Genomic DNA, 27,356 nt, shown 5'->3' on the forward strand with positions numbered 1-27,356 from the left:
ATCTTTCTATAGTTTTTGATATGAACATATAGTGGTAAATTATATATAATATTATGCCAGTATTTGAAAGTTAGGCTGTGTGCCCAGAAATCATTTATTTTCCATGTATTGATATTTGATGTATCTACATTATATATGCCATGTTTATGCAGTGATGAGTCATTTGTGAGTACAGTGAATTATTGCGTTATCGCCCACGAGAGAAAGTACTGAAAACTCCAGTGTTAATATTTCATAATATATTGTTGGATGAATAACAGTGTAAGACCATTACTGTGAGTCATTATAGCATTGATTGTAGAAAAGACCGTTTGAGCCTGAGTACAGTGTAACCAAGTGATACGTGATATTGTAGCCAATATCGAGTGTGCGAGTTTCTAGTAACATTGGAGAATTTAAAGAAACAGCGCGCGCGCGAATCTAGAAAACAAGCAAAGCTTTTGCGCGGGAGCCAGGCAATCAGCTGTTCTTGACACTTGATGAGGAGGGGAGTGTTGCCACCTAGTGATCGCATACTATTCGTGGGAATTACCAGCCGCGTCAGGATCAGTTGATTTATTGATTTATTTGTTGTTGTTTGGCCTTTGTGACATCTTTCATACATTTTAAGTAAAATACAAAACTATCTTTGTGTTTATATCATTCCCTCCATTGATCTTGTGGCTACATTATACTGAAAGCATTGAGTGATAACAATAAGTACCTGCCTGATTCCTATTCTTTTGAGTGTGACCTTGCCAAGGCTGCCACTAATTCCACCAGTCCACTGATGGTGTTACTGGCCACCTAAAACACCAGTTGGCGACCTTGTGGTTTACCGTAGAGCCCGATTGTTGGGGAGGGCACACGACAGTCAAGTGAACGAGTCGTGTTCTCACTCTTTCTTAATAAGAGGCCGTTAAGATCGACTGGGAGACTCTCCTGGCGTGCAGTGGCGCCGTGAGGATCGAGTGAAGACTCGCAGGTCTACGGTGAGTGACTTTGAGCATAACTATTGCTCACCCCAGGGTAAGGGTAGAGAGGTGAAACCCCAACAATACTCTTATTCCCAGCCTAATCTAATCTAGCCATGACCAGTCCAATGTCTTTATAAAATTAAATATTTGAAACCTGATATAAAAGTCTAGAGCAGAAAAGAATAAACTGGATACATCCAGATTTATTTAGTTTATATTAATTAGAAAATGGTTAGAAGAGAGACTCAGTAAATTATATTAAATAAATTAAAACTCGTAAGATTAAGATTAATCTTCATTACAATATGTCTTTTAAACAACAAAAATCTCCTGGTGATCAAATACCAACCGCTTATAAATTTTGATAGAAATATTCAAATGGACCACAATCAAAATGGGACGATCGACTGAGCACTTTCGACTATTTACATAACCATTGTCAGAGTCAGATAAACCTTTAATTAAAAACAAGGTGTGAAGGAGAGTATGTTATGTACCTTCTTGATGATACAGTAGACTTCGTGGCTGTCAAGCTGGAGGACGCTGGAATTGGCCAGCTCATTGAGGTGCTCCATGCTCAGCACGTTCTGGTACACTTCGTAGGTCAGTGACGACCACTCGCTCGCCGTGTACTTCACCCTGCACCAGGAGCACCATAGGTGTCAGTTCTCTACTCCAGACACAATAGGGGCAAACTGTTTATAACTTACTCTACACTATAGACAATATGGGACAAGTGCTCAGACGAGGGATCACACTAACGTGGCTGAAGATGTGATGGCCAACCTTCAACCTTTCTTCATCTTCAGAGTTGTGGGTTGGTCATCGTGGGACAAATGTTGTTGATTTTACTTTATTGGGGGTTGTAATTGTGTACAATATTGCATGAATATGCTTCCACTTCACCAAGCAAAACGTGAGCAAGGCTTCCAAGATCGAGCGAGCACTCTACTGGATAATGGAATTGGACTGTGGGGAGATCCTTACTAGTCAGTTTCGCCTGAGTCTCGAACCATGTTGGTCATGAAATCCCCCAAAACTAGGGAATGCAATGTAAGGCCCCTCCCTATGGGAGGAGGCTCCTCCTCTTCTACATCAATTGTTCATATTAAGAAGGGCTTAAATAGTATGGAGCATATAGCAGGTCATTACGGACACTACTTCAAGTAAGTTAGCATGGCAATGTTCAGAGATGGATCAATGTAAACACCAAACTTACAAAACTTTGCGTTTATTCAAAGAACTTAATCGCAAATACATGGAGAGCAACTTTACTCTACTGATTAGTGTTACCCACAGCTAAGATTGCATCAGAGAGACTCTTGGATTGTCGACACCCATCGACAATCCTGTCTTAACACTTGTTAACACCCAATCACAAGACTCGGGTTATCCTAACACTACCTGATGCAAGGATACTAATGCGAGTTCCGTAGGATACTTTGGGGCAACTTAATGGCACGCACGAAAATTATGCAAAAATTACATGCACATATAAGCTGATATGTGTAGTGTGTGTTTCAACATGCACACTCACCCTTCACGGTTGCGTGGCGTGATATTACAAAGAGTACCACTGGAACACCGTCAATAATTAACACTTGACCTCGACCTGTTTCAGGTGCTAAATGAGGCGAGCGGGAATTTGTGAATTAGATTATAGTACTTACATTAAAGGTACCGACTTTCATTGCCCATTCACACCACATACACACTAAGCTAACAGGTTACGATGATTCCTCGAGTTGACATGTATACTTGGCTGGCAATTTGGTACGGGTTTGAGAGTTGAGCCATCGTGGCTTGCGGACGTGTCTGGTGGAATTCCTGGATGTTGGTTTTGATTCTGCTTAGGGTCTTATGTTCTACCATGTTCTAAAAGTCGACGGTCGTAAGTCTGGGCCACAGTGCGAGGATGGTCTTTCCACGGTACTTCGACGGTGTACTACTGTTGAATTAAGGCTTACCTGCCATCATGATTATGCCTTCGACTCTGTGGCTCTCTGAAATTTGCTTCAAGCACAGATTATGGATGGTACAGGTTTGCAGATGTTGTCAAGTGGAATTGAATTTGTGAAGTTTAGAGATCCCAAGGTGGTTGCTTGTGTGAATTTGGGGGTGGGGAGCTTTTCCTGGCAAGGGGTGCCGAGACAGTGCAAGTACTGGATTACAGCTAGCATGTGAGTTTCGTGTTGGTTCGAGATGTGCCACTTGAAATGATCGACGACACGATTTCTGGTGTGATTGGGCAGTTCGACAAAGTGCTTCGGGCGCACCTGAACCGTTTCATTTATCTTAATTTCAAGGTCTTGTGAGTGGAATGAGAACTGTGAATGTTATTTTATCAGATGAACCTTTCAATGTTTATGTGCAAGGTTTCCAGCTTCGTTAAACGTACAATACTAATGTGTACCTCATTTATGGCAAAGAGGCGTTTGAGTCTCATTTCATTGTTGATTTGCCTTGAACATTTGCTTAATTTACAGCAATGTCGTGGATGCTATATTCACATGATGTATAGACACTGTTTTCTGTTTTATTATTTACTATGTTTATATTTACTATGCTCTCGCCCCAACACTCTTCAGCATGGTATTCTCGGCCATGCTCACTGATTCGTTCCGTGATTGCCAGGATGGAATACCCATCAGATACAGGACTGACGGTGGGTTGTTCAACCTCCGGCGTCTACAGGCCGTCACCAAGGGGGCGGAAACTGTCACGTGAGACTTCCTGTTCGCTGATGACTGCGCCCTCAACGCCAGCACATTGCAAATGATGGAACACGAAATGGACTGCTTCTCACAAATCAGCGACAACTTCGGTCTCATCACCAGCACCAAAAAGACTGAAGTCGTGTACTAACCCGCGCCTGGAGTACCCTGTCTGAACCCACACATTACTGTCAAGGGGCAGAACCTGCAGGCAGTCGACAGCTTCACCAGTCTTGGCACCATACTCTCAAAAGCTGTGAACATAGACGCAGAAGTCAACAACAGGATCGCCAAGGTCTGTTGTTCTTTGGAAGATTCCGCGAGAATGTCTGGGAGCAAAGGGGCCTCAGCCTCTCCACCAAACTGAAGGTCTACCGAGCAGTTGTTCTCACCGCCCTTCTCTATACCAGCGAGGCCTGGAATGTCTACAGCAGAGACACCAAACAGCTAAATCACTTTCACTTGAGCTGTTTCCGCAGACGCCTCCGCATCAGGTGGCTGGACAAGGGGCCGGTATTTCCAGCGTCTACACCCTCCTACAGGAATCTCAGGCCAGATGGGCATGCCACGTTGTCAGAATGCCTGACAGCCGATTGTCCAAACAGCTGCTGTATGGAGAATTATGCCAGGGCTTGCGTTCTACTGGGGTCAGAAGAAACGATTCAAGGACTGCCTCAAGGTGACTCTCAAAGACCTGGGGCCAGATTCATGAAAGCACTTACGCAAGCACTTACGAACGTGTACATCTTTCCTCAATCTTTGACGGTTTTCGTTACATATATTAAACAGTTTACAAGCATGAAAACTTCCCATTCGACTGTTGTTATTGTTATAAATAGCCTCCTGGTGATTCGGAGCTCATTAACTGTTTAATAATTGGAAACAAAGCCGCCAAAGATTGAGAAAAGATGTACAGGTGCGTAAGTGTTTGCGTAAGTGCTTTCGTGAATCTGACCCCTGGACATCAACACCAATACTTGGGAATCACTTGCTCAGGACCATCCACCTCTGCAGTTTGTTACGGTTTCCTGTCCAATATTTCCCTTATTCCAGCAGTAAAAGTCGTATCACCCTAATGACTAATCTGTACATATTCTGATGCCCAGGAAAAATATGGTACATTTAAAGGATAGCCCGAGTTGTCGGTTGGTGATAAATTACGAATTTTATTTTGGTTCTGAATGTGGTTTAGGCCTTTCTACCGGTACAAAAAAGGCGACGGGAGGAGAGCTTACCGCCAGGAAAACCCAGGACGCATTTCATTGTGGGAGCAGCTGGTGATTGGTCAGTGCAGGGTGTGTGGCAATGTTGACCAATGGGGGCAGTGCCCCATGGCGTGACGTTTGCAGCTCGGCGGGCGCCAGTAGCTGAGCGCAGCAAGGAGTTCAAAGCTTCGCCTGCTATGACCACAAGTGGAAGTGCACTCGTGAACTCTCCAGTTTGAGCGGCCAGGGAGCCTCAAGCAGTGGATTATTCAGCATTAGTTATTACTCTGACGTCGAGGAAAACTTGTCAACTCCAGGGGTGTGTAAGAAGGTATAGCTCAGCTGGTGAAGTGGGCGCCGGGAGATAGAGATCGACAAGTTCTATGACCACGTGTGTGGACACTGGGAAGAGCAGTGACAAAGTTCCTGCAGGTCACTCACTGGTATAACTGAGAGGGACTGACAGGACGAGCGCCTAATCCCCGGTGAAGTGTCGAGACATGTGAATGATACCACTAGGAGGTGTCAACAAGTTCATTTGTGAGAGGGAGGAAGATGTGAGCAGTTCCAGCCTGCTGTGCCAGAAGAAGGATCTGCAGTGCGAGGATCAGGCATGGTGATGAAGCGCAAAGCTACGAGTCAAATCGCCAAGAGACCCTATGAGCCGAACCCTTGTCAACGAGGAGCTGACCTGGGAGCAAACGACCCCAGCTGTGCTATCACAAGGATGATTCTACGACTATTGTAGCAGGGAGAGTTAAGGTAGATAATCTTTCTCTCCACATTTTCTTTCAGTTAGGTGAAGTTATTTCATCATTATAATTATTATTGATTTATGTTTAAGAGATCGCTAGTATTAACATATATGTACACATATATGTGTGTTTATTTCATGTACGAACTATTAGTGATTGCAGTGGAAGGACAATATCCACTCTATTTTGATGAAGAGTGAACCAAATTAATTAATGTGCCAGCGAGAGGAGATAACTAGTTGTTGTTGTTGTTGAGTTAGAGGCGACGACGATCGTGGGATCGGATGCGCCCTGGCGTACCCATGAAGGGTGAAACGCAAAGCCAGGAAAGGCGAAACGCCAAGCCGAAATGCGAAACGAGTGACGCCAAGCACTAGAAACTAATACGCCACACGGCAAAGCAACGCACACAGGGAGAAGCAGAAGCACATAATAGAACAGGGCAAACAAACAGCCAGAAGGGCACACAGCATGTCAGAGCAAATGCACATAAATCAGAGCACATACCTGCCCGGGAACGTGGCCTGCAGGAACCGTACATTATACGCCTCCCAGAACACCCATTGCAAAGCGTCTCGTCCATCCACCGGGGATGCCATAACATCCGGAACCGGGGCAACAAACACCTGCAAACTGGGGACCCAGATGGTAGTACTCATGAGGCGAGAAGCCACTACTCGCCCCCACAGAAAGGGAACTTGCCCACCATGAAAGCACCCCGGTCCGTCAGACAGCAGTAATTCAGCAATCTTCGACCAGTGACCCGGCGGCATCACAGACGCCGGCAACACGTCCCCCAGGGCCCCAACGCGCACCCGCACCACAGGAGTACCCGCGGCCCCGGGCACACCACCAGACGACAGCAAGGAACCCGGACGACGCGCATCCTTCCGTAATGTCACCACCAGGCCACGCCCAGCTCCAGAGTCCACACCATCCCTGGCAGCGGAAGCCACCACCCCCCACTGTGGAGAGTCCCCCGGCGGAGAAAGAACCGAAGGCACGTCCGAGACACAGGCACCATCACCAGCTGGCACATGGACCTCCGCCACCACGAACCGCGGAGACATCGACGCATCCATATCCACACTGTCAATACCCGAAGACCCGCAGTCACTGACGTCACCAACGTCGGCCCAGGCAGAAGACGAACGCCGGGAACGTTTGGGCACCGGCCGGATATCGTCAGAGCCGGTAAAGGACCCAGAAACACGGGTATAACGAGCCAGAGGAACCGACGCCCGACACAGAACGGCAGCAGCCTCTACCACTGGGGGAACCGGACCACACACAGCAGGAGGCCCCGCAGCCACCCCTGCACCCAGCACATCCGGGACCCGAGTCACGGACACAGGGCCAGGCGCAGCATCAGAAGACAAGGGAGAAGACAGCGACGTCACACAGGGAACTCCAGGAAGGCCCACGGGAGCAGCTGGAACAGCGACAGGATCAGGCAGACCACCCGATGGTACCTCAAGAACCGGAGGAGGGACGGCAACAACCGGAGGAACAGCAGGCGCCGCCGGGGAAGCTGCAGCAGCAAACGGGACGCGCATCACCTCATCAACATCACCGGAGACTGCCTCCAGAGGGAGCGGCGGGAAATCCTCGTCGCACAACAAGTTGACAGGAGCAGCAGGGGCCTCAGAGCACCCGGCAGCCTGATGCCCCAACAGGCCACACCGGAAACAGGTACGAGGCTGCCGGGCATAATACACCCGGACGTAGTATCCCATAAGCCGGACAGAAGGTATATCCGACCGCAGGCGCATCCCCAATGTGCGAATGTTTGTACGCTTACCAGCATACCGCCCCGAGGAGAGCGTGTTCACCCGCATGCTGACAACAGTACCAAACCCCCCGAAGTAACGCCAGAGGAGGTAATCAGGGGACTCCAGGGGCGCACCATGGATACTGACATAAGTCAGGGCACCACTGAGGTCCGAAATCGTCACAGAGCCGGCATCGTCAGGCAACGGCAACGTACGCCCCCCGTACCGTCGGAGGAAGTCCCGGTACTCGTCCTCCCCCACGAACTTAATAACAACTCGATGGGCCGTAACTAGCTCCACACCGTAAACAGCTTCCACCGGGATACGAAGCATGTCACACATCCCCATCTCGATGGTCGGATAACCAGCCTTACAAGTGAACTCCAGGCCCACGGAGTTCACACGCTGAACAGGAAGAAGATGGCCCCCCATGTCAGAACTGCCACGTCAACGCAGCCAGGCAGGCAACAAAACTGGTAGGGCAGGGACGCCCACACTACCTGGCGACCAAAGCAGCAAACAACTCCAACAGCCACGGAGGGTCGGTAAACGTCCTCACTCCACGGCCGCTAGCAGTCGACCCGGAGATAACTTTTTTTTTTTTTTTTTTTTTATTTTTACATGCAAGCATGCGTATAATGTACAAGAAAAACAGAACAAATATAACATAGAACAAAAGTACAAAGCACACATATGTACAAGGACAAAGGAACAAATCAATAGAAGACCAGCCAGAAGGGCTGACCACAAAACAAAAATGCATATACAAACAATACACAATTAGTAACACAGTGTAATACAAACATAAGGGAAACCCCCAGGACAAAATGCACACAAAACAAGCCTGCTAACACCTCAAATACATACAGAGAGGCGAGAAACATACAAGAATAAGGACAATAACAATAAAGAAAACAGATCCGCCATAACAAACGGAAGGCAAAACATAACAAAGAGCACACGCCAACAGCCTGAAGGGCACACAATATGACAAACAAGTGCACACGACATCCATAACCGAACACACAAACGCATAGGAACCGCACACCCCCCCCCCACTAGCCATACAAAAAAAAACCACAAAACCAACCGGAGCACGCAGGAACCGGGAAACAATACCCACCCCACCCAGTCACATACACACCCCACAACCAGGCAACACAAAATACATAGAAATCACTTGCGAGGAACATCGGAAGAAACGTACTTCTCCGGGAACAGCTCACAAGGATATTTCGACTTGTAAGCTTCCCAGACGAGATCTTCAAGGTCGGTAGGGTTTTTGATCCCCCGCGCTCGAGCGGGTATCATAAACTCAGGAACATCTATATCTGGCGGCATCGGCCAATGCCTAAGGTCACTGACGCAAGTCGCATAACGAGGCTGGGGAGCGCCAACCACGCCCTTCGAGGAAGCAGACGACACCGGAGAAGCGGACGAGGGACGCCGAGCCTGCCACGCCTTCGCCATCGGAGCAGGTGTCGGACGCTGAGACGATAGCACTTCCACGGATACCGCAGGAGACACGGAAGGGACTGCAGGAAACAGAAGAGGCGGCAAGACCGCCGCCGAGGAAACGGGTAACGAGGAAGGGGCCACAGAACATCCAGAGCGAGCATCCTTTCTCAACATCACCACCAGGCCACCCCGCTCACCACCAACTACAGCAGGGGGAACCACCGCCCACGAAGAACCGGAGCCATCCGACGCAGGCAACGCACCTGAAGCAGGACCCTCGGACACCGGACCAGAAGTGGAGGCCGAAACGCCGGCACCGACATCCTCAGGCAAGTGTACCTCCGCCACCACCGTAGTGTGCACCACATCCGGAGCCACGCCACCGTCAACGGAAGGACGACACTCGTCGAATTCGCCAACATCAGCCCACACAGAAGAACGCCGGGAACGCTTAGGCTCGGGCCGCACATCATCAGACCCGGAGGCAGACTCAGCGACCCGCGCAGCACCAACCGAGCGAACCGACGCACGCCGCAGCACGGCAGCCTCCTCAACCACACGGGGCATCAGGCCAGGCACAGGAGGGAATTCCGGATCCACCTCATCTCCCAGCACAGCCTGGACAGACGGCGAGGGTGCAGGGACCGGGACAGATACAGCAGAGGAAGAACTGGAAGACGAGGGGTCTGAGCAAACGGCAGGCGGAAGAGGCGCAGGGACATCAGCCGGAGCACTAGGCGAGGACCCAACCTCTGGAAGAGATGCGGCAACAACAGGGGGCGCAACAGGCGGAGCAACAGCTGCTACAGAGGGCACCTCCTCAGCCGAAGAGACGTCCATACCCACCGAATCATCCCCCACAGGAAGGGGCGGAAAATCCTCCTCACTGAAGAGGTTCACTGGTGCAACAGGAGGCGCAGAACAGTCAGCAGCCGGATGGCCCAAAAGACCACAACGATAACACGTCCGCGGCTGACGGGCGTAAAACACCCGAACGTTGTACCCCATAAGGCGCACAGAGGACGGAATATCCGCCCGGAGTCTCATGCCCAGGGTGCGAATGTTAGACCTCACACCCTTAAGAGGACTAGAAGACACCACGTTCACTCTCACACTAACAACTGCGCCAAACCGCCCGAAATACCGCCGTAGCAGAGCCTCTGGAAACTCCAAGGGAGCCCCATGCACACTGACGTAAGTAAGTGCACCACTTCTATCCGAGAGGGTGACAGTGCCCGCACCATCCGGCAGGGGCAGTGTCCGCCCCTCGTATCGCCGGAGAAAATCGCGATACGCCGCCTCCTCTGCAAATTTCACAATGGCCCTACGGGCCGTTACCAACTCGACCCCATAAATCGCAAACACAGGGACAGAGAGCAGTTCACAAGCCAGGGCAATCTCCGGGTAACCAGCCCGCACAGAGAACTCTAGTCCCACAGACTGAGCCCGGACGACTGGGGGTAGAGGGACCCCATCGTTACGCCACGTCAGCACAGGCGAGCAGACACACACCCGCCCCCAACCGGCCGAAACGGGCAAACAACACCAAACTGCTGGAGCGCCGATTCAACACGTCTGCCCCGCACCGAAGCTAGGGCCAGACCTCACCCGGAGATAACTAGTATCAAGGTGACAGTTCGCGACGATGTTTTGAATGGATCAGCTGATGGAGTTGCCAGAGGTGTCTTACTAGAGTGTTGCCATCGTCCACCAGTGCAGCGGATATTATCATCTGTGATCCCATATAGATTTTACTCAGTAAACTCACTTTTATTTTACCCGTGTGTTTATGTTATCTCCTCCATCTCATAAATAATTAGTAGAGCGATTAAATTGTTGCACACCTACACCCTGTCAAGGAATTCTAGGGTGGAAACTATTGATATGACCACTGAATTAGTATTGCTGGGTCGTGAGTATACGGGAGCTCAGCTGGCGAACTTGTGGGCTGTGCATGCTGAGCGCAGCCGAGTGGATATATACAAGTTGAGCGAGTAACTCAACCAGTGAGCAGGTTGTTTATCTCGGGCAGGCTCGGCCGAGGATATCAAGTTTCTGTGAAAGGAGCCAAGAGGAAGAGTCGGGCCTACCTCACTCGCCACGGGTGCAAGGCCGGCTTGCAGGAAGGAACTCCAGCCCGTGGTAGAGTGAGGTGCTCCAAGGGTGGTCAGTGGCACCCAGGTCCAGTGGGAGTGAAGACCCGTAACAAGTTGCACTCACCCACAAATGTCCCTTGTGTGGGGGAGCCTTCCCGACCCAGATTGGTCGCATCCTCCGTCATCTGACACACAGCCACCGACCTTCAACCCGATATATTGAAGTCTTGATTATCTTCTCCCTGCTTCACCGCAGGGAGTGGTGCTTCACAACAGGGAGTGGAGCTTCACAACAGGGAGTGGAGCTTCACAACAGGGAGTGGACCTTCACAACAGGGAGTGGAGCTTCACAACAGGGAGTGGAGCTTCACAACAGGGAGTGGAGCTTCACAACAGGGAGTGGAGCTTCACAACAGGGAGTGGAGCTTCACAACAGGGAGTGGAGCTTCACAACAGGGAGTGGAGCTTCACAACAGGGAGTGTTGCTTCACAACAGGGAGTGTTGCTTCACAACAGGGAGTGGTGCTTCACAACAGGGAGTGGTGCTTCACCACAGGGAGTGGAGCTTCACAACAGGGAGTGGTGCTTCACCACAGGGAGTGGAGCTTCACAACAGGGAGTGGGGCATCATCAGAGGGAGTGGAGCTTCACAACAGGGAGTGGACCTTCAAAACAGGGAGTGGAGCTTCACAACAGGGAGTGGAGCTTCACAACAGGGAGTGGAGCTTCACAACAGGGAGTGGAGCTTCACAACAGGGAGTGGAGCTTCACAACAGGGAGTGTTGCTTCACAACAGGGAGTGTTGCTTCACAACAGGGAGTGGAGCTTCACAACAGGGAGTGTTGCTTCACAACAGGGAGTGGTGCTTCACCACAGGGAGTGGTGCTTCACCACAGGGAGTGGAGCTTCACAACAGGGAGTGGAGCTTCACAATAGGGAGTGGTGCTTCATCAGAGAGAGTGGTGCTTCACCACAGGGAGTGGTGCTTCACCACAGGGAGTGGAGCTTCACAACAGGGAGTGGTGCTTCACCACAGGGAGTGGTGCTTCACCACAGGGAGTGGTGCTTCACCACAGGGAGTGGAGCTTCACAACAGGGAGTGGTGCTTCACCACAGGGAATGGTGCTTCAAGACAGGGAGTGGTGAAGCACCACAAGGAGTAGTGCTTCACCACAGGGAGTAGTGATTCACCGCAGGGAGTGGTGCTTCACCACAGGGAGTGGTGCTTCACCACAGGGAGTAGTGATTCACCGCAGGGAGTGGTGCTTCACCACAGGGAGTGGTGCTTCACCACAGGGAGTGGAGCTTCACAACAGGGAGTGGTGCTTCACCGCAGGGAGTTGAGGTTCACAACAAAGAGTGTTCTTTATTCTATGGGAAAGTAATGAGAAACAATAGCAGTATATGAACAACAAGTGTTCATTCTTCACACTGTCCCCAGACCAGTATGAACAACAAGTGTTCATTCTTCACACTGTCCCCAGACCAGTATGAACAACAAGTGTTCATTCTTCACACTGTCCCCAGACCAGTATGAACAACAAGTGTTCATTCTTCACACTGTCCCCAGACCAGTATGAACAACAAGTGTTCATTCTTCACACTGTCCCCAGACCAGTATGAACAAGTGTTCATTCTTCACACTGTCCCCAGACCAGTATGAACAAGTGTTCATTCTTCACACAGCGCTGGGGACACCAGGGATTTAATTTTATCACCTTGTCTTGCAACATCAAAATCGCAATGTAATAAATGCGGTCATCAGCATCACTTTGGAAAGAAATCTCCTTTAGCACTTTTTAACTTTTCAGTAATTGTGATACCTTACCTTGAGGTGCTTCCGGGGCTTAGCGTCCCCGCGGCCCGGTCGTCGACCAGATGCTGTCAGAAGAAACATGACGACATAAACACTGACAGGAGACAACGGGAAAAACAGTAACGCGTATTTGGAAATCCGTGGAAGTGACTTAATAGTCCTATTTTTTTGCCTTAGAATCTAAATAATTTTAACATGGGGAGGGGGGGAATAAATAATATTTAAACAGCTAATCACATCCTAATATAACTAATTTATTGTCGAAATCGCTTCTATGTAACTCAGGAAAGAAATGCCAAGCAGGTTAATTATATCTTAACACCTCTACTACCAATCTCGTTAGCATTAAACTATACTCACCTGCCGATAGTGTCTTCCTGCCGGGGCGGGTGGCGGCTCTTGGCCACCTGGTTGAGGTTACAGAAGGTAACGAAAGGGAAGCCGACCTTGGAGACGGGGAAGTCCGTAGTGTCGATGGTGGTGAGGGTGGGCGAGGTCTCGTACTCGGTAATGCCGCTCAGGATGTAGTAGCAGCAGGCCATGAACGAGGTCAGCCAGCACACGAACCAGAACCATCTTTAGCAGATCAAATCTGTATCCATCTATATCATACACATTTGATTCCATCTGTAATTCTAAGTCATAGAAATATATCTAAATTCATTTATAGTTATCTGTATCTTTGCTATCTGTATCCATCTATAATACAAGGTGAGCAAACTCGCATGCTGTAAGAGCCTCAAACGATAGAACTAAGGTGTTTGAGAGTCGCAGACATAAACAAAATTTACACTTAAGTTTATAATGATACATACACTATTTTGTAACCAAGTAAACCAAAATTTTTTAGATATTTTAATCAGATTTCCACCTTACAAAATTATTATATTTATTATAATATTCTTATTATTATATAGTCTTATTATAATTATATTTTTTATGACAAAAATTACAATGTTACACATATCAGGCTATTATAGACGCTCTTTATTGCTTTTAATGGTCTTCCAAATCTCCATCTTCGCTGTAAGTCATTTAAAATCCGGCTGATATGTTTTCAGAGCCGTACGAAGTAGCCAAGTCAGGTATTGTTTTGTAAGGATTGCACGAGGCTTCCACTTCACAAACTTCATTACAGGCTTTCACAATTACATTCTTTTCAATTATGTTATATTACAATTACAATTACTTTTCACATTACAGTGATTCACAACAATATGTTGTGAAAATTGAAATCGGTCGCGCACCAGCTTTCAGTAGTTCAGGATATATCGGGTCTCACTTATACTGAACTCCTTTCCCTAGACCGAGTGATAAAGATTGAGCCACCCTAAAGGTGACGCGGGCATGAATAGCCCGTAAACTAGGTCTTCCTTCCTCCCCTAGGTATCAGAACTCTTGATAAAACCGCATGTTTATTGCTTGGAATTCGGGTATAAATTTCTAGAATATTTGAATTCTCTAGAATTCTTCACGAGCCGCATATTAAAGTTCAAAGAAGCGCATGTGACACCCGAGCCCATGTTTGGCCATTCCTGAATTATCAGTCATCTTTATTCATCTATATCATAGTTTAACCGCCCTACTGTTAGGAGTAAGACTAGCTCAATATCTGACCAAAACCGGAAGTAATATCTACTTTGAAGAAACAGTGGTACGGTCAGACAGTGAGGCAGAACTACAGTGGGAGAGAAATGGCAATAGCAAAACTCCTTACGTGAGTAATCGTGTCAAGGAAATCAAAGAGGGGTCGGCTGGGTTCAAACTAAGATATGTACCCACCAAAGAGAATCCCGCTGACTACCTCTCCAGAGGCTTCACTTTAAGGCAATTAGCTAAAACCGAGATGTGGTTTAATGGATCCCAGTGGTTAGTCAGTGACCAGTGACCTAAACAAAAGCCACAAGTCAATGTGACCAATATCACTGTTCCCCCAGAGAAACCAGAACACCCCAACCCACCGAACTTTGGTAATTGATCCTAATCAGTACTGTGATTTCCACAAATTGTTAGGTTTCATGCAAAGGGTATTTGATTTCAAGAATAAAATAAAAATCAAACATAAATTATCTAGTGCCCAAAAATACTGAGTCAAAAGAGCATAAACAGAAACTTACATGGGGAATTTTGTAAACCTTCCTGATAAAACAATTAATGATCTGGGTCTCCGGACTGACCCAGACAGCTATTTCATATTAATGTGCAGGGGCCCGCTTACAGCATGCCCAGAGAAATCTAGAAATAAAACATCAATTGTCTCTCCCCCATAACCACAGAGTAAGCAGTCTAATTGTGTTACATATACACAAACACTGCACTCTACATGGTGGGGAACTAGATACCCTCAGATCCTTGAGACAACAGTTCTGGCTTCCTCAAGGTCGCCAGACTGTAAAGTCCATATTAAACTCCTGTGTAGTCTGCTGTAGGTACGACGCTCGGGTGTGTCCTTATCCAGGACCTCCACCACTCCCTAGGGAACAAGTTGTTGTTACGGCCCTCTCGGGACGCAACGGGGTTCTTACTCTGATGTTGTTAGAGGAAGTTGTATCCGACCCCAAGCCAGTAGTGGCTATCAAGGGATGTGATCCGTGACGCAAGGAACTTAAAGGGGGAAGGGAAAGAACGTTAAGAACTTAAGATTATAATTACTATCACCAAATAAATATATAAACGGAGTACACAGGGGGAGGGGTATTGACACTATACAAGGGGATTGTTCACACAATTGTCTTCTAACTGAAGACTCTGGATCCAGACGCTCGGTGCTGAGTCCTCGGTGCTTCTTCGTGGCCTCACAATGAAATCTCTGCGAAGTTGAGCCTACCCTGGCCACAGGTCAGCCAAAACACAGGTCCACTGGGGGCACCGCCGTGGAGGCCGTCAACCACAAATCCAGCCGGTCTGCTGGCAGGTTCCGGACCCGCAACGCTGGTCAGGCCACTCCACGAACGATATAAGGGGAACGCCCTAGACAGGAGCCTCGTGTGACACCACAAATCACTCTCCTGTCCTCAATACCCCAGTGGATGATCGTCTCCAACAGTCGGTCCCGGGTAATCCTTTTACTGCCACTCCACTGGCAGGGTAACACACCACAGTGTTCTTCCAGGGGGACGACTTCACAACTGCTGCAGCAAAGTACAAGGTATGGAGACGGCTGCCTCGGGTAGACTGACTCAACTCCCATCACAGCAGTCCCAGGTCGACTCTGTAAGCAGACACGTCATCAATAACTGGGACACACTAAGGCACCTCACTTACAGGCTCAGACACAAACGCCCACCTATCCACTCCATAGATGGCGCTGGTGTCTGAGCACCACCTCACCAGAGGTCAGCAGCGGCTGTGTAGAGTGCTGAACGAGACTGGAGACTAGCCCTCGTAGCTGGTACACGGCGTCCTCACCAGGTGTCGTCGTCCTTTTGGAGGGGGGTTTCGGGAGCTGACCCACAGATGGCGCGGTTGTCACGGCTCCGTACTCGGACGCTGGATCCGGGTTCGTAACAGTTGTCCACCTTCGTTCTTTTGAGACTACTGGTGTAGACTACACAGGAGCCATAACATTAACCAGCACTAAAGATAAAGTTCCGGTGAAAGCTTACATCTGCCTATTCACCTGTGCCACTACAAGAGACGTACACCTGGAAGTGACTCCTGGCATGAACAGACAAAGTATGAATGAGAGAGGTCTGAAATCACCCAGTGGTACGCTCCGCCCTAAATCAATGGTAGAATCACTGGAAGTTTATACCCCGAAGAGCACCGTGGCACGGAGTCTTTTTCGGGTGGATGGTGGGCAAAGTGGAATGCTGTCTAAGGAAAACACACCACCAGAAGATTGACCAACAGGAGCTACACATCGTCGTCACAGAAATTGAATCTCTGGTAAATAACAAACCACTGATCTACCTCTCTGACGATCACTCGCCACGTGAGCTATTAAGTCCATCTCACCTGATGTATGGAGGACTTCTTAACCTCTTGCATCCCTCACGGATGAGGAACCAGGAGATCCTTCGGAAGTCTGAGAGAGTGACTTGGTTCAGAGCTACAAACATCTGTCAAGAGTAATAAGTCAGTGGAATGACATTTGGACTTGAGACTATCTAACTGCTCTGAGGGATTATCACTATGGAGGCAAACGACCCCTATAATAAAATTTATTTAAAACCTGGTGATGTTGTTCTGGTGGACAGTGCGGTCCACGTTCAGAGTGGACTCTGGGCCGTATAGTCTCTGTCCATCCAGAGAGCCAGGGTATCTTGAGGATAGTGAAAGGCAGAGGCACCACTAGTCTCAAGACAGAGTCCACCTGGCGCTGCCGTGGGGTACAGACGTGTCGTCTGGCCGCTGGTAGTTTGGGGTGTTCGCTGTCTTCGTCACCAGGGGGTATGGGCGTCTCTGCCCCCCCCCCCCTGCTGTTGTTGCTGGCTGCGTGTTGACGTGGCGAGCTTGCCATGGGTGGTCCCCTTCCTCCTGTTAAGCGCGTGAACTCCGTGGGCCTGGAGTTCACTGGTCGTGCTGGATATGCGGCTATTGAAATGGTCTTGTGCGACATGCTCCGTGTCCCTGTGATGGCCGTTTACGGTATTGAGCTTGTAACTGCCCACCGGGTTGTCATCAAGTTCGTGACGGAGGAGGTGTACCGTGATTTTCTCCGTCGTTACGAGGGACGTTCGTTGTCGCTGCCGGGTGGTGCCGGCTCTGTATCCATCTCGGACCGTAGTGGTGCACTGACGTATGTCAGTGTGCATGGGGCGCCCCTGGAGTTTCCCGAGGACGTTCTCCGGCGTTACTTTCAGCGGTTTGGAGCGGTCATCAGTGTGAGGGTCAACACGCTCTCCTCGGGGAGGTATGCAGGTAGGCGGACGAACGTTCGCACCTTGGGGATGCGCCTGCGGTCGGATATTCCATCTTCGGTCCGGCTTCTAGGGTACTATGTCCGGGTATACTATGCCCGGCAGCCTCGTACCTGTTTCCGGTGTAGCCTGTTGGGGCATCAGGCTGCCGGGTGCGATGCGGCCCCGGTTGCTCAAGTCAACTTGTTCCGGGAAGAGGATTTCCCGCCGCTCCCTCTGGACGAGGACTCCGGGGGTGAGGAGGTGAGCATCCCGTTCGTTGCTGAGGCTCCCCCTGCGTCGCCCGACGTTCCCCCGGTTGTCATCGACCCTCCTCCGGATGTTGTGGTGCCGTCGGACGCTACTCCTGCTCCTGTCGCTGTTGCTCCCGTGGACCTTCCTGTTGCTCCCTGTGAGGCATCACCGTGTGCACACCCGACTTCAGTTGCTGCGCCTGGCCCTGCATCCTCGCCTCGGGTCCCGGCTGTGCTGGGTGCTGGGGTGGCTGTGGGGGCCCCTGATGTGTGTGGTCCGGTTCCCCCTGTGGTCGAGGCTGCTGCTGTTCTGCGGCAGGCGTCAGTTCGTCCGGCTAGTGGGGCCCGTGTTTCTGAGTCAGCTTCCGGCTCTGACGATCTCAGGCCGGTGCCCAAACGTTCCCGGCGTTCGTCGTCTGCCTGGGCTGATGTTGGGGAATTTAGTGACTGTGGGTCTTCGGGTGTGGATGGAGTGGTTCCGGATGCGTCGCTGGCTCTGCAGTTAGTGGTGGCGGAAGTCCATGTGCCTGCTGACGTTGGTGCCTGTGTCTCGGGTGTGCCTGATGTTTCTTCTCCACCGGGGGCCTCTCCGCGGTGGGGCGTGGTGGCCTCCGCTGCCAGGGATGGTGAGGATGAAGGGGTTGGGCGTGGCCTGGTGGTGACCTTGCGGAAGGATGTGCGCAGTTCGGTATCCCGGCGGTCGTCCGGTGGTGTGCCCATGGACGCTGGTGCCCCTGTGGTGGTGCCTTCTGTCCAGCTCCCTCCTCTGAGGATGTCCGTTGGGGACTTGGGGACTGTGTTACCGGAGTCTGTGATGCCGTTGGGTCACTGGGCGCGGATTGCTCTGTTACCGATCTGCGAGGAGGCGCTGGACTTTCAGGGTGGGGCAGTTCCATTGGTGTGGGAGCATGTGCCGGTCACTCGGGTCAGGAGTGATACCATTTGGGTGCCCTGTTTGAGGGTGTTTGTGGCCAATGTCCCGGATGATATGACGTCCCCGGTGGATGGTCAGGGCCCTTGGCAGTGGTTGCGATGGGAGGCGTTCCATGTACGATTCCCTCGGGACGTGTTTCCGGGCAAGTATGTCTGATGATTTTCTACTTTTGTGCTTACTTTTGTGCTGTGTGCCCTTCTGGCTGTTTGTTTGCCTTTCGGTAGGTTGTGCCCGTGACTCTCCCTTTGTTTGTGGCGAGGCGAGTGGCTTGGTGTGTGTTTTAGTCTTCATGTATTTATTTTGTGTTATTACCGTGCCCTATGAGATTCGCTCACTGGCCGCCAGGGGGCCAGGACGTGCTCGTTTGACCTGCCAGTTGTCGCCTGGTGCTGAGTGGAGGCGGGTGTGGATTGTGGTGTGGTGCGCCCGCTGGCCGGAGGGCCCGGCTGGTGGTATGGTGGTTGGTGGTGTGTCCCGCGTACGGCGGGTGGACACGGCGTGCCTTGACTTCTCAGGGGATGTGGACTGGGCGATTGTGGAAGTTGCTGTCGTCGATGTGCTTCAAGCGGATGTCCAGGATTTGATAGAGCTGGAAAAGCTTTCCCCTACGCGAGTGGCGATGACCTTCTGCAGGAGCTCGCTGTACAAGGAGTTTGTGGCGCGTTGGGCCGGCCACTCGGTTCCAGTCACCGACACGGCTGTGTCTGTGGCCGTTTCGGATCCCTGGGGGGCCGTGCAGTACGTGAGTGTGCATGGTGTACCGGTGACGTTCTCTGAGGATGAGCTGCGGGTTGTGTTTGGGAAGTATGGAGTGGTGCAGTTTCATCGTTTCAACCATCTGCGTACAGGTCGGCTGAGCGGGCTGCATACGGGCATTCGTACGCTAGGTATGAAGATTACGTCACCAGTACCGTCTCGTCTTCTGTATCGTGGGCTCTCGCTCAGAGTATTTTATCAGGGACAGACTCGCACTTGTTTCCGGTGTGGTGCTGAGGGCCATGTGGCAGCGAGCTGTGATGCTCCTCGAGCTGAGGCTCCCTCCGTTTTCTTGGAGGGTGACTTCCCCCCTTTGGAGACGAAAGGGCTTCCTCATCGCCTTCTCGCCCTGGCGTGGTGCCTGGGGTGGTTCCTGCAGCGGGTTCAGCAAGTGCTCCCTCTGTCCCTGTTTGGTCGGGACATAGTACGTCTGCTTCCCCGGTGTGCTCTGTGGGGACGGGAGCTCCTGCCTCGGGGGTTCCTCGTTCGGTGGTGGCGGAGGTGCATCCGCGGCCGGAGGCTTCTGTGCGGTCCTCGGCTGCTGCTGTTGGTGTGGTACCTGCTTCCCCTGCTGAAGATTGTCTGCTGCCCGGGGATGCTGGGGTGGTGGGGTGTGTGTCCTCCTCCCTGCCCTCTGACTCTGCGTCGACTCCCTCGTCGTCTACGAAGGTCGCCTTGTCCAGTGGTTCGTCCGCTGCGATTGCCTCGGCGTCCGTGGTGGGTGCCCCCTGAGAGCTGGAGTGTGCTCTCCTGCTGTCTGGACCTGCTCCTTCTGCTCCGGTCTCCGGGCGTGGTGGTAAGCTGTGGCCCCATGCTGTGGAGGTTGCTGCTGTGTGTGTCCGTGCTGCTTCGGCTTTGGGCCCGCCCGCGTCGGGTTCTTCTGGACCACCCCTTGCTGGGGGTCGTTGTACCGACGATCAACAGCCTCATGTGAAGCGCCGTCGTTCTGCTTAGGATACATCGCCTCGTCGGTTGTGGGCGGAGGGCAGTGTTGCGATGGAGGTTGCGGGCGAGGACGTCGAGGAGGTTTCTTCTGTGGTGCCTCCAGTGTCGGCACCTGCGACTCCTGATGGTGGCACCTCTGAGTGGGTGGCTCATCGCGGTAACCGGGACCTGGTGGTCGCGTTGTCTAAGGGTAACTGTCGGGGGTCTTCGGCCCTTGTTCCGGTTGGTGGGGGCTCTGCGGATCCGGCAGAGGGCTCGTCCGTGGGGCTGGGTACGGCGACTGGGGGTGTTCACTGTGATCGCCCTGGGGTCCAGGATGAAGTGCGGCCTGTGTGTCGCGACGGGTTGGGGGTGTCCTGAGGTTGTCCCGATGGCGCCCTCTGTAGTTTGTGCGTCCTTGAATGTTCGGGGTTTGAATGCTTTTGGGGTCCAGTTGGGCCTGTTGGATGTTTTGCAGGAGCAACGTGTGGATGTGGCTCTCATACAGGAGCATAATGTGCATGATGTGTCTGTGTTGCAGTGTCTATGCGTGCATTATCATGTGGTGCTCAACTCGCCGAGGACGCCTTTCGGGGGGACCCTTATGTTATTCTCTCGTAAGGCCTCCTTCTCCGTGCTTCACACGGAGTTGGACGAGGATGGGCGGATGTTGTTTGTGCGGGTGGAGATTTTGGGGGTCGTGATTCCGTTCTTGACGGTGTACGCCCCCTCGGGTGCAGCGCGTCGTCGGGAGAGGGAGGAGTTTTTTCGGGTGGGGCTTCTTCCTTTCTTGCGCCATGATACGCGGGGCATGATTTTTGGAGGGGACTTCAATTGTGTGACGAGTGCACGGGATTGTTGTAGCGCTCGTCCGCAGAATGTCTCGGGTGCGCTGCTGGAGGTGGTGCGTTCATGTGGTTTCCAAGACGCTGCTGTGCTCTTTGGTGGCGGGTTGTCTTTTACTTTTGCTGCACGTGGGGTGCGTTCGCGCATCGATAGGGTGTATGTCAATGGTGGGGAATGTACGGTGTATGATTTTCGCACTGTCCCGGTTGCCTTCTCCGACCACAGTTTGGTGGTGGTCCGGGTTGGGGTACCCAGTCAGGTGCGGGTCGGTGCGGGGTGGTGGAAGCTAAACTGTGGGTTGTTGCGTTCTCCGCGTGTTTGTCGTCAGTTTCGGTGTTGGTGGGTCGGGTTTCGAGCCCGGCGTTGTGAGTTTCTGTCTGTCTTGGAGTGGTGTAAAGTGCAGTGTCGTTTGTTTTTTCGCGTGGTTGCTAAGCGCGAGGCTGCTGGGCGCTTTGGGTTGCTGCGGTTGTTGCAGGCGCAGCTGTTGAGGTTGTATGTAAGGTACGATGCTGGTGTTGATTGTTTTGATAAAATTGTGGACTGCAAGGCGCGTATATGCGGGTTGCGGAGTGAGTGGGTGGAGGGTGTGCGTGTGAGGGCTCGTGTAAGTGAGAGGGTAGACGGGGAACGGATTTCTCCATTTCTTTTAAGTAAGGTACGGGCCGTGCGGGACTCTGTTCTTTTTACGGCCTTGCAACGGCCAGATGGGACGGTTGTTTCGGACACTGGTGGGGTGTTGCACTATGTTCGGCAGGAGTTGGCTGCGCTGTATGCGGCGGTGGCTGGGGACGCCGCACTTGCGGAGGATTTCTTGGGTCGGTGCCTTCCTGGGTTGTCGGTTGCGGAGTGTGCTGGTCTGGTGAAAGAGGTCTCCTTGGCGGAGCTGCTTGTGGTGGTGCGGTCGTTTCGTTCCGGGAAGGTGCCGGGTTCGGATGGTCTTCCTATTGAGTTCTATGTCGCCTTTTGGGATGTGTTGGGGGATGTTCTGCTGGAGGTGGTCCAGTCTTGTCTTCGGGAGTGTGTTCTGCCTATGTCTCAGTGCGTTGGGATTGTGCGGCTTCTCCCGAAGTCGGGCGATCTACGGTTCTTCTCAAACTGGCGCCCCATTACTTTGTTGAATGTCGACTACAAGATCCTGTCTAAGGTCTTGGCTGGTCGGTGTCGCAGTGTTGTGGCGTCTGTTGTCTCTGTGGAGCAGTTTTGTGGTGTTCCGGGTCGTTCCTTGTTGCATTGCAATGCATTGTTTCGAGATGTGCTCTTGTACGTGTCCGACTCTCGCTTGTCGGCAGCGATGCTTTGTCTGGATTGGTCGAAGGCTTTCGACCGTGTGTCGCTCGATTTTGTGTTTCGTGTGTTGGGGAGGCTGGGATTTCCGCCCTTGTTTGTTCGTTGGGTGCGTATGTTGTACGCTCAATGTTGTAGTCGGGTCTGTGTAAACGGGTTTTTGAGTGATTCTTTCCCTGTGCGTCGCTCGGTGCGGCAGGGTTGTCCGCTTTCGATGCTCCTGTATATCGTCTTTCAGGAGCCATTTTTTCGGGCGATCAAGGGATGCCCGTTGATCGTCTTCCCCCCGTTTGCCGTCGGGTCTTCGGGGACTGATAACCGCCTATCTGCGGTTATGCAGATGATACCATCCTGTTCCTGGCCTCGGAGGGATCGGTTGGGGCGGTCCAGGTTGTGGTTGAGAGGTTTGAGTTGGCCACTGGGGCGCAGGTAAATCGTGCGAAATCCGGTCTTATGGGTCTTGGTGGGTGGTCCTCTCGCCGTGTGTGGGTGGGGTCATGGTTTCCGGTTGTCACTTCTATGCGGGTTTTGGGGCTTACCTGGTTCGGTTCCTATGAGAGGTCCTTGGCTTGCAATTGGGATATGGTTTCCCGGAGTGTCGGTGTTGCGATTGGGTTGCTGGCTGTGCGCCCGTTGACGCTTTATCAGCGGGCACTGCTTGTGAATTGCAAAGTTTTGTCCCGGGTCTGGTTCGTGGCTCGGGTTTTCCCCCTGGATCGTAAGCTGGCTTTCGGGTTGGAACGCCAGGTTTATCGTTATGTGTGGTGTGGTCGTCACCACCCAGTTCGCCGGTCGACGTTGGTGTTGGCTGTGCGGGAGGGTGGGGTGGGCATTCCTGATGTGTTCACGAGGGCTCGGGCGCTCTTTTGGGTCTCGTTGTGTCAGGGGTTTGAGTTGGGTGGGGGGCTCAATGGTTTGTGTGTTTATTATTGCTCTGTTAGGTTTAGCTATTTGGTGGATTTTGGTGTTTGTCGGGAGGCGGCGGTCTGTACCCCCCCCGGTTTACTCTTGGGCGGTGTCCATCTCACCTGATGTATGGAGGACTTCTTAACCTCTTGCATCCCTCACGGATGAGGAACCAGGAGATCCTTCGGATGTCTGAGAGAGTGACTTGGTTCAGAGCTACAAACATCTGTCAAGAGTAATAAGTCAGTGGAATGACATTTGGACTTGAGACTATCTAACTGCTCTGAGGGATTATCACTATGGAGGCAAACGACCCCTATAATAAAATTCATTTAAAACCTGGTGATGTTGTTCTGGTGGACAGTGCGGTCCACGTTCAGAGTGGACTCTGGGCCGTATAGTCTCTGTCCATCCAGAGAGCCAGGGTATCTTGAGGATAGTGAAAGGCAGAGGCACCAATAGTCTCAAGACAGAGTCCACCTGGCGCTGCCGTGGGGTACAGACGTGTCGTCTGGCCGCTGGTAGTTTGGGGTGTTCGCTGTCTTCGTCACCAGGGGGGTGTGGGCGTCTCCGCCCCCCCCCCCCCTGCTGTTGTTGCTGGCTGCGTGTTGACGTGGCAAGCTTGCCATGGGTGGTCCCCTTCCTCCTGTTAAGCGCGTGAACTCCGTGGGCCTGGAGTTCACTGGTCGTGCTGGATATGCGGCTATTGAAATGGTCATGTGCGACATGCTCCGTGTCCCTGTGATGGCCGTTTACGGTATTGAGGGTGTTTGTGGCCAATGTCCCGGATGATATGACGTCCCCGGTGGATGGTCAGGGCCCTTGGCAGTGGTTGCGATGGGAGGCGTTCCATGTACGATTCCCTCGGGACGTGTTTCCGGGCAAGTATGTCTGATGATTTTCTACTTTTGTGCTTACTTTTGTGCTGTGTGCCCTTCTGGCTGTTTGTTTGCCTTTCGGTAGGTTGTGCCCGTGACTCTCCCTTTGTTTGTGGCGAGGCGAGTGGCTTGGTGTGTGTTTTAGTCTTCATGTATTTATTTTGTGTTATTACCGTGCCCTATGTGTTTTATTTTATGCTTATGTGTTGTGTTTGTCTTTTATTTGTATCTTTGTTTTATATTTTTTTGTTTGTTATTGGCTGGTTGTGTGGTGTGCTATTTTATTGTATTTTTTATTGTGTTTCATTTTGTTCATACTGTTATGCTTTGTTGTCGGTCCTTCAGGCCGGCGCTTCTGTTTTGTTTCATACTGCTAAAATGTTTTAATTTGTTGCTATGTTCTTGTTTTGCTTGCATTGCATGCTTGTTTGCGATTGTTTTCTGCTTTGTTCTTTATTTTGTAACCTTTTGTGTATTTATCCTGCATTTCCTGTACCCTTTCCAGTTTTGGTACGTGTTGTTCTGTCGGTCCTTCTGGCCGGCGGTTTCTTGTTTTGTTCTGTTGTTTCTAATTTTATGTTTTATTGTAATTTAAATCGCATGCTTACATGTAAAAATATAAATAAAAAAAAACTAGTCTCAAGACACTAGAGAACTTGGTTCTTTTGGAACTAGCAGGAAATGAAGTCGCCCAGAGACTCCTCACCTCTGCAGCTCCAGTATGGGACATCCGTCCTGAAAGGACTGCTGCACAACAGTGCAAACTAAAACTTAAACAATATTATAATTCTGAAGACGAGCAATGAAGTGTTCTCCAGTCTTGAACAGTATACTCCGACCCTTGTTTCTTCCCCCTGGAATTACGTCGGATATTCTGACACTAAATTCTAATTCCTAGTATACTTAACAATTGCAATTATTTTAGGTAAATATTAACCCGAAGTAGCTTAGTGAATCATTTTAAAGAAATTCGAATTTTATAGCTCTGCACTTTAATTTCTATTCACTATTAATATGCATATTTGATAATCTTCAAACTGCCAGTCTGGGGATAATCTATATAAATAATAATGGAAATGTTCATTTGTTCAAAATCGCTAATCTCCGAAAGTTCTTCACCGATTGCTTTGAAATTTTCACACAACGTTCCATTCGCATCAGAGCGTGTTCAAATATACATAATATATTGATGTCACATCTGTGACGGAAAAAACATGCTTTTTTTGAAAAACGGTGTTTTTGATGTGTTTTTCATGTGTTTTTCATGTGAGAGAAATCTTCAAACCTCTTTACCGATTGCTTTGAAATTTTGACACATCGTTGGATTTGAATAGGAGCATATTTGTATATACATACTATATATATGCCTCACCTGTGACAAGAAAAAACATGCTTTCTTTATTACGAGCGCCATCTGTTGGACATAAGAGCAACACAGGCTTATCAATCTCCCAAAGTTCTTCACTGATTGCTTTGAAATTCTGACACAACGTTCCATTCGAATATCGCGTGTTTTTATATGCCTACTATATAGATGCCACACCTGTCATAGGTAAAAACATAATTAAAAAAAAGAGCGCCATCTGTTGAACGAAATATCAACACACACACTATACATAATATGTTATGAATTCCGTTTCAGTGTTTCCGATAGCATTAATAAATTAAATTTTCATATATTTCGATTTATTTTAATTTGAATCATTTGTTTTGTGTGACATTGTGTTGGAATTGAGCTGTGTTGTTTACTACACCGTTCATTTCATAAGTATATGTATAGATGCCACACCAGTGACAGGTAAAAACATGCTTTTTATGAAAAACAGCGCCATCTGTTGCACGTAAGAGCAACTCACGCTATACTAAATATGTTATGAATCCCATTTAAATGTTTTAAATTTCATTGATAAATTGAATTTTCATAGATTTCGAATTATTTTCAATTTGATTTAATTATTTTGTGCGACTTTGCATTGGAATTGAGCTATGTTGTTTACCATACATGATTCACCATCATGATTTATACATTTCATGAGTAGAGTCCTATTTTTATTTCTTCATTTTTCATTTCGTTTTTTAATTGTTTTCTTAATATTCAGTGATGAGAACATCAGATCATTTGGGAATGCATCAGACAAGGGAGTGGGAAAAGGTGGGGAGGACGAGGTGACGGTGTGGGGGTTGGTACTGAGAACGATGGGACAGGGAAGGGGGGAAATGGTGGGGAGGACGAGGGGGTGGGGCAGGGGGGAATGGTATTGAGGTCGAGGGGACGGGGGAGAGGGAGATGGTGGAGAGTACGAGGGGACGGTGGAGTGGGGAATGGTTAAGAGGATGAGGGGACAGTGGAGTGGGGGGATGGCGGAGAGGACACAGGGATCAGGGAGGGAGGAAATTGTGGGGAGGACGAGGGGATGGGGGAGGGGGGGAGGGATGGTAAGGAGGACTGTGGGGAGACAGGGGAAAGGTTACTGAGCCACAGCAACGCGTTGCCGGGTACAGCTAGTATATAAATATAAATGGAAATGTTCGTTTGTTCAAAATCGCTAATCTCTGAAAGTTCTTAACCGATTGCTTTGAAATTTTCAGTGTTCCATTCGCATTCGGCCAGGTTTTTATATACATACTATATAAATGTCACGTCTGTGACGGTAAAAAAAAAACACGCTTTTTCTGAAAAACTGTGTTTTTTATGTGTTTCTCATGTGAAAGAAATCTTCGAACCTCTTAACCGATTGCTTTGAAATTTTCACACAACGTTGCATTCGAATAGGCGCGTCTTTTTATATGACTACTATATACATGCCTCACCTGTGACAGGATTTTTTGTTAACAGCGCCATCTGTTGGACGTAAGAGCAACACACGCTGCAAGGAAGTTTTGAGGCGATCCAAAGGGTTAGAAGACAGAGGAGCATAAGTGCGGGAGTCAGAGAGCAAGACATCTGCTTTACGGAGGTAG

The 27,356-nt window shown here is 50.2% G+C and overlaps 1 protein-coding gene across 1 annotated transcript in view; it reads right to left on the minus strand.

The window, feature by feature from the left end:
• The window catches only part of LOC123763745 (pickpocket protein 28-like), a 206,111-nt gene that overhangs the window by 161,537 nt on the left and 17,218 nt on the right, over positions 1-27,356 (minus strand). Inside the window, exons 2-3 of the mRNA XM_069304242.1 lie at positions 13,133-13,348; positions 1,454-1,595 (exon numbers count right to left, since the gene is read on the minus strand). Of these exons, the coding sequence (XP_069160343.1) occupies positions 1,454-1,595; positions 13,133-13,348 (358 nt within the window). The remainder of the gene's footprint in view (positions 1-1,453; positions 1,596-13,132; positions 13,349-27,356) is intronic.

This window comes from Procambarus clarkii, chromosome 52, assembly GCF_040958095.1.
Source record: "Procambarus clarkii isolate CNS0578487 chromosome 52, FALCON_Pclarkii_2.0, whole genome shotgun sequence".
NCBI classification, from domain to species: domain Eukaryota; kingdom Metazoa; phylum Arthropoda; class Malacostraca; order Decapoda; family Cambaridae; genus Procambarus; species Procambarus clarkii.